General features: G+C 32.6%; 1 protein-coding gene across 1 annotated transcript; it reads right to left on the bottom strand.

Moving 5' to 3' along the window:
• Positions 1–617: 617 nt before the first annotated feature.
• Positions 618–5755, bottom strand: LOC132748693 (acetylcholine receptor subunit beta-type unc-29-like). The gene is made up of 2 exons (XM_060738305.1): positions 5123–5755; positions 618–2964 (listed from the first exon to the last, which is right to left on the bottom strand). Exons 1-2 carry the CDS (start codon positions 5468–5470, stop codon positions 2074–2076), a joined length of 1239 nt encoding a protein of 412 aa, XP_060594288.1. The 5' UTR covers positions 5471–5755; the 3' UTR covers positions 618–2073.
• Between the last annotated feature and the right edge of the window lie 2213 nt (positions 5756–7968).

The following is a 7968-nucleotide window of genomic DNA, read 5'->3' as shown; positions in this document are numbered from 1 at the left end:
CTTTCAATCCCTTGTATCTTTAGATTTTTTATAAGCGTTTCTTTTTCTTTGGATAATTCTTTTGTATAACAATTTGCATTTCCCAAAAATGCAATCGACTGACATCTGTTCGAAAATTATTAAAATCCCGTAAAGCTTCAAGATACCTATTCCTAGCAATAGCACATTCGCTATCAAACCAGTCTGCGCTATTGATTACAGGTAAATCATTAAAACTTGTATTATGCGATGTATTTAATGTTTTTAAATAGTAATTATCAGCAACCTCTCTTATGATATTACTAAAACCTGAAACAATATTGTTTACACATGTTTTTGTTGGTTCAATATTAGATAATTACTGATTAAATGACGGTAATTGGGTGATAGTACCGTACTAGCTTAATAAAACTTTCAAAATTGTGAAAGCTCGCCAGTGATTGACTGTTTCAGGGGGTCGAACGTATAGCGGTGCGATACTCCTTTAAGCGAGGTGAATTCATGCGATACGCCCTAATGGCGGACGGGAGCAAAAACGAAAGTGGGTATGAGCATGTTTTTTCCAAATATGATGATATTTTAACGGTAACCCATAACCCATATTTTATTTATATACTACTCCATAAACAGTGTGACTCAATCTAATAATATATACTCAATAGCTTTTTGTTTATTTGCACATCCTGTCAGCATTTGTACTTGTGGTACATTACCTATCTGGCAGTAGTTTTGTTTGTTAATCAAGTTGTAATGTTTTAATTGCTCTGCAACATCTACAACTGTGTATTTGCACATGTAAGCATCAGCTGTTCCTAAGAAAGACACTGAGCTGTTTGGTGTCCAATGACTGACTGAAGTTTGAAATTGAAGTTTTGTGCTTTTTTCCTGACAGACAGGCCACAAGTATGTGCACTACAAAAATAGCCTGTTCTAAGCAACATTTTAGAAAAGAATTTTACCACCTAAAGATTTTTACCATCTGGTTTTCAGTCTCTAGCTCTAGAACAGCAGCGAAATGTACTTTCACTGTATTTTATAGGTTGTCTGAAATGTTCAATTCTATTTATAATATGAAAAAATATCAGTTTGACAGCAGCATGTACAAAAGATCTTAGAACCTCATGAAGTAACACACCCCTTATATCACATATTAACTGCTATTTTTCTGAAATGTTCTGCTTTGAAAGTGAGTTAATTTATACAAGATTTCTTAATTGGTTTCTTAAATTCATTCTTACATATTTTGGTCAAATTCCTACTTTTTATCTAAGATCTTAGAGTAAAGGTTACTTTTATCCAACTCCTAATTATTAAAGGATAAATATTATTTATTATTCAAATTAAGTTCAAATACTTATATAGATGGTTATACAAAACTTTTATTTCAAGTAAATCTTTAAGGAAAGAAGAAAATTTCAGAATTCCGGAAAAGGGCACATATATAGTCGATATCTGAGTATAATCATAGGAAAACATGTACAACAGATGTGATAATGAAAAATATCGAACCTTTAACAGCGTACAGTTATTTTATCGCACCAAAACCCAGCGTACACTTAAATATTTTGACCAGTAAGCGTCTATGTATATCGGAGCACAAAGGTACTTGCTATACAACTCAATTATGATTACTCTTATAGAATAAAGAAGAAAAACAAATTAACTATATTAATATAAGCTTGCATTAAGCGATTTTATTCACCGACCCAAAATTAGTTGCCGTCAGTTTACCTTCAATAACTTTTTTAATTATGAATTTAGGCCTCTGTAATTTTGATGAAATGTGTGTCGGTCCTATCTTCACATCCTCAATACAAAATATGCAATTGTAATCGAAGATTTATGAAAAACTTAATAAAAAACACTCACTCTGACGTGTGTTTACACGGGTAAATCCGCCATTAGGGCGTATCGCATGAAATCACCTCGCTTAAAGGAGTATCGCACCGCTATACGTTCGACCCCCTGTGTTTGACAAATCACGAGAAGGTGACAAACTATTGCTGAACGTCACATCTTAATGCGTAACGTTATTTAGGAGCAGATATTAATCAAATTGTACAACAATATATAGTATGTTGTACTACGTGCTCATTACATCAAGTTTACCGCGATGGATATTGATATATAATATAACAATGATAGTATAAACCCGACAATATCTAAAGCTTCTGCCAACTCTTGCCAAGAAATTTCATTTATAGCCTCACTGTCTTCAGAATTAGTCTTTACACTTGTACATACACTTCCATCAGGCTTGATCTTATTGACACGCGTCTGCCTTCTTTTTTTAGGACGGCAACACAATTTGTAAATGCAAACATATACTGGTGACATTTTAATTGAAGAGTTTCTGTAGAAGAGCCTCATGTTTAACATTATCACGATCATAATGGAAACGCTACCTGTAAATAATGCAGCGAGAAAATAACACAGGAGGGACATTGGAGATGAGGTTTTTGGTACATTATCACTAACAAGTGTCATAAACACGGCAAATGACAACAACAATGTAACCGTATACGATATTCGCTCGCCACTTTCCACTGGAATCACAAATGCTAAGCAATTCAGAAATGCCAACATAAAGATCGGCAAGATGATGTTCACGGCGAAATATGTCGATCTTCTATGAAACCGGATGTTAAACTGTACAAAGGACACGTCGTTTTGTATGTACTCTTCTGAAGACAATGATAGCAACTCCCATTGTCCATTCTCCTGATAAAATGACGTATCGATGCTATCGTCTGCTGCATGTAACCTAACCTCGTTTGCACGGTATGACCAAGGAGTAAATATAACGTAACAAATTTGCTTGTCAAACGGGTATCTGTAAATATCGAAGGAACACGTGGTTTTAAAAACGTCTCCTGGGTGCCAAATAACTGTACCGTTGTACATAACTCGCACGAGAGTTTTTTCTGCATTGAGATCGCTTATTTCTCTCGACGGATTTCCTACAGTTAAAGATGGTACCCAAATCTGAAAAAAAACATATAGGATAGGTCACTAACAATTATTTAAGTTGTGTAATAACACACGATAAATTGTCGGAACTTGACGAAACTAATTTCATATTGTCAAGATGATGGATGGCATGCTGGCATTTCGACAAGTGCAGATTTTTTTTCTGTTTATACATACCCGTGCCGATTTTGCAACTCCGTGTAAATAGTATTGTATGACCGGGCATAGACCGCTAAATGTTTGCTTTACACTATAGACGCATCAATGACAAAGTCTTTATTTTGGGTATGTGATAAATAAAATATTATATTCGTGCAGGTTCAATACAAAATTTATTGAACTCGTTGAATAAAATAAAATTTTGCTCGCCAGAGGCTTGCTTAATATAATTTTTATTCAACTCGTTCAATAAATTCAGTATTGAACCTATACACTCATTTAATATTCTATATATATCGGATTGTTCTAAACTTAATGCACAGTCGTTTAAGTCATTTGAAATAAACAAAACGCAACCTAACTGACCAAGTACAATATAACAGAACAGAACAGAACAGAACAGAATAACAAATACCATTGTCTTGAATTAGTTGGAATAGACTGTAAGATAGCAAACCAAATCGCCATAAAAAAATGTAGATGTTTTGTTATACATTTTAATATCAACTTTGATGCCGCTGTTTCAACAATATTTATACGAAAATCATGATACACTAATATTTATGAATACTATTATATCTTATTGCATATGGATTCATACTTGATTAACACTAATATTTATGATTACTATTATATCTTATTGCATATGGATTCATACTTGATTTATCTTAAGTATAACAAATGTAATAAAAATGCTTATTTAAAGATATACTATGCTCATTCTTGAGTAATATATATTAATATCCAAATTTTATTGAAATCTATAAAATTCTTACTAAAAATGTCTAATTTGAATAAAAGAATGATTAAACTATGAATTGGAAGCTGCGTTCCTTATAAAAGATCTAGTAAAGTTTGTATTTTTTTTTTAAATGCCAGTTTTTAATGACACTATATATGTAATGGATACAGTACGAGTTTTTCTTCAAAGGTGTCTTCTTACAGAGAAGAAGAAGGCAGTTTGCTAGGATGAACAACAAATTGTCAGAGGCGAAGCCGATGATAAATTGTTGTTTGTCCTAGCGAACTGTCTTCTTTACGTCTGCAAGGAGATACTTTTATAGAAAATAGGAGTAACTGTATCTGACTTATACGACGTTTAAGTGTAAAGAACAGATAAATAAATAAACACATTTAATTAAAATTAAATCTAATTGAAATTAAACGTATGTTCACGTTGAAAATAAAAAAATATAGAAAATATTTGCATGGCCTTAAAGCTTTGGGCAATGAAAAGTGTAGCTAAATTGTATTCGCATATTCGCACGGAATTTTCAATCGGACATAATTTGCTTTCATTCATGATAAACAATGTTTAAATGGAGAGATCAACAGTGAAACCGTCTCTGAACATGTTCTGCGTCAATGTTATATGGATAACGTTTTGGACATCAAATTTAGTAAGTTTCCTTATTCACGTGCTTAGCTTAACTCAGCAGTATATGGCCGATGATTTTTTTTTTTTTTTGTATATGGGGGCTGGGACAGTAAATGTCTTTTTGATGTTGTTTTATTTATAGAATGTCAAACAATATACAAAACAGAGTTTTAGCATCATCCAACGAAAAACTGTTAGTTTTGTCAATGCTAAAATCAACAGTAACTATGTTCCTGGAAATGGCCATCCAATTTATTTGATGTTTTTCTCGATGAACTGAATTTACTCATTAGTTACACTATCAAGTTCGCTAGTCTGATCAGGATCCATGCTGTTCGCAATCAGTTTCTCTACTTGTAATAGGGTTTGTAAGCGAACAGCATGGATCCTGAAACCCACTATGTTGGTTTTGTCATGACACGGCTCATATCTACTTTGTGTGAAGTCAAAATATGTTAACATGTTAATCTTATATTTCCAAAGAGACTGTGTAGTTATTATAAATTTCTTTTTATATCAAATTTGAGCATAAAATATCTTTAATGTAGAGGAAACTGATTGTACCAGGAAGCATATATGGCTAGACATTTTTTACTTCATTTAAAAACTGAAAGGTTTGAATTATTCTGCACTTACTTTATGAGGAGAGAATAATATACTTCCAACACCATTCATCAATGGGTTCCACATTAATCGTTCATCTATCCACTCAACTTTAAGGTAGCCAACCGAGTGTAATTCTCCTTCGAGTTCATCTAACTTGATGAGTGCAGTGAGGTGGTAAGATACACTGATATTTAACGGTGACAGACAGTCTAAACACGGTCTTATATCTCTATAGTAATCATCTAACAGAACATCATGTAAATTCCGTGTCGAATTACTTAACGTTGCATATGTTGGTGTAAAAATCAAAGACAACGCTAGCCCTAAATATGTTAGTATCTTTTCCATGATTTCTGAAATAACCAAAATAAAATGCATATATAAGTAAGAACCGTTTCAAAATGATACCATTAAATATGCTGACCAATAAATCGTAATTAATCAAAGAGAGGTTCTTTCTGATGATAATTATGAGAGATTTCCAATCTCTTTCATTTTTTTCTGCCAGAAATCCGTTTAAAATAACCTAAATTTTTAATTCACTTAGAACAAGTGGAAGAATAAAAACCGATATGTCATATTGCATTTTTTTAATTTTAAAAAATAAACTTAAGTTTTACCTGAAAATGATGGAATTAAGTGTTACAATACATACCATAACGTGGAAGTTGGTGAAGTAAAATGTCACCTGGAACATGGTTTTAATCATATGCGTGCTATCAAATAATCAATTGTTGACAGAAACATTTCGTGATCGTCTATCCATGGTATTAAGGTTCAATAGTTGAAATATTACTGAATTATTAATGTTAACGGCAAGTTCAGTCAGATAATAATTTAATAATGAAATTTTAACATTACTCGAAATATTAACGTGATTGTCTCTATTGACTATGGTGTAATATTTTATCAGTCATTGCACGGACTTCACCGCATTAGACATATATGTTTTGTAAATGGTTTTCTAAATCACTTTTAAATATAGAATGTTGTATACCTTTGAATCTAAATATCGCTTGAAAACATAGAAAGGGGCTTTGTAATTTTCGCTGTTCTAACCGCAAAAAAGAGCGTTTATGTACTAACATGCTTTCCGATATGGAAAAAGGACTTAACTTTAAATAGCACATTCACTTTCAACAATAACAACAAAGCTAAGTATGTATAAAAAATATCTCGGATTAGTCTATAATGCACACCAGTATCATCCATACACACAAGACTGACATACAATATTATATCATTTAGTTTACAGGATTTCTAAATTCGGAACACTACCAGGTCGGAAGCGTCCGGTAATGCAATATGAAAGCATATTCAGCCATTTCATATGGAAAACTTGTTCCAGTTAGGTGTTTTTCGGCTTACATTTGTAAGTGCATGATTGAACGGGAAACCAGCTGCAATCGTGCCAATCGCAACTTTTCGGCCTTTTTCGTCACTCTTCGGATTAATGATAATAGCCGATGTAGTTCCGATTGCAATCGTGACAATTCGGGCGATTCCGTCATACTGCAGAATCAATCGCAACTACTCGGCCCTTTCCGTCAGTCTTCGGATAAGGTTAATATTATAGATAATAGCCGAGGCAGTTCCGAATGCTGCGGAATCAGACGAAGTAATGTTACGGAAATCTAAGCTATTTTAGTTACTTCGGTAATCCCAGTTTGTTTATATAAATAGGATTCGTATTTTTACTTGATTTATTGATTTAAACCGTAATAAATTATAAACGAAATTGTTCCGTTTCAATTCTTTTTCAAGACGCAAAAGTTAGTTTCTTTTATAATTGTTTTTTGTCTGTATTAGTTTTATACAATAGAGGATGTTGACTGTAGTAGTATTCCGTCTTCAAAGGGTGGTCCAAATCACACAGAATATTAGTGCATGAGATCTACTGAACTTGGTGAGGTAATCTAAAAATAGTCCATGCATATCATTAACCTTACCACGTGATGATCTATAGATAGCGCATCGTATCTGTGAACATGCTTATTAATTGGTACCACGTAACGAAGTGGAAATGAAATGTGCACACTTGTTTCCTTTCAGTATGATAGATAGATCTCCACGTTAGTATATTTACGATTGATTATTTTCTTTATTAGTTTTATTCAATAGAGAATAGATTTCAAATCGTTTTGACAAAAATATTCGTTTTTACAAAAATAAAAACAATTAAATATGTTGGGATGAAGGCACAACTGTGCAAGCCTTTCCTTTCAAAAGGAAACTTTATTTGACATTACTCCGTAATATTAATTTGCGTTTCCATCGTGCATATCAAGTAACGCAGGAATGTGCAATTAACCTAAAAGTAACGCCGAATCTGTGCAACGCTATTGCCAAAGCGAATAACACAGAAAGTAAACGAACCAAATATTTTATTCTAAATCAAATTTAAAGAAAGAAATTAGCGCATATGTTGCTAAACCAGCATTACAATTGTTTTCAGGAATATGTTTATTTATTTAGATCATTCGTGAGAAAGTCAACCTGATATTACCGTTTTGAAGGTGACTTTTGTGTTCCGTCAAATAAATATGTACATTTAACACATTTTTTAAGATTTTTTTTCATATTCTGTATACTTAAGACAATTGTCAAACTACAATTGTCGTAAAACAATAGAAGGAAGCTGGTAAAATAAGATTTAGATAATTTTAATGAGATAACCGCCGTTGCTTCAGTGCTTCATTCACGAATTCGGCGTTACCTCCAAAAAATGGTCTCAATTAGGTTTTATCCGCTTAATTAAGTGTAATATAACACGAGTAGATTGGAAAATGTCTCAGAGTCACCGCATATAAAAATCATAAAATAATATGTACGTTATTGTATTTAAAGATATTAACGTAACTAATTATCGCCTTCAA

Source organism: Ruditapes philippinarum, unplaced genomic scaffold, assembly GCF_026571515.1.
Source record: "Ruditapes philippinarum isolate M1 unplaced genomic scaffold, ASM2657151v2 ctg7215_1_1_1_1, whole genome shotgun sequence".
Lineage (NCBI taxonomy): Eukaryota > Metazoa > Mollusca > Bivalvia > Venerida > Veneridae > Ruditapes > Ruditapes philippinarum.
The sequence above is the reverse complement of the archived record's forward strand: the minus strand, read 5'-3'. Positions and strand labels throughout refer to the sequence as shown.

What these genes read in the sequence shown, in the direction of transcription:
- LOC132748693 (XM_060738305.1), bottom strand. Translation starts at nt 5,470, where the DNA reads ATGCATTTTATTTTGGTTATTTCAGAAATCATGGAAAAGATACTAACA. An exon ending in TATTATTCTCTCCTCATAAA is followed by an intron (nt 2,965 to 5,122) that starts GTAAGTGCAGAA and finishes GTTTTTTTTCAG; the next exon opens with ATTTGGGTACCATCTTTAAC.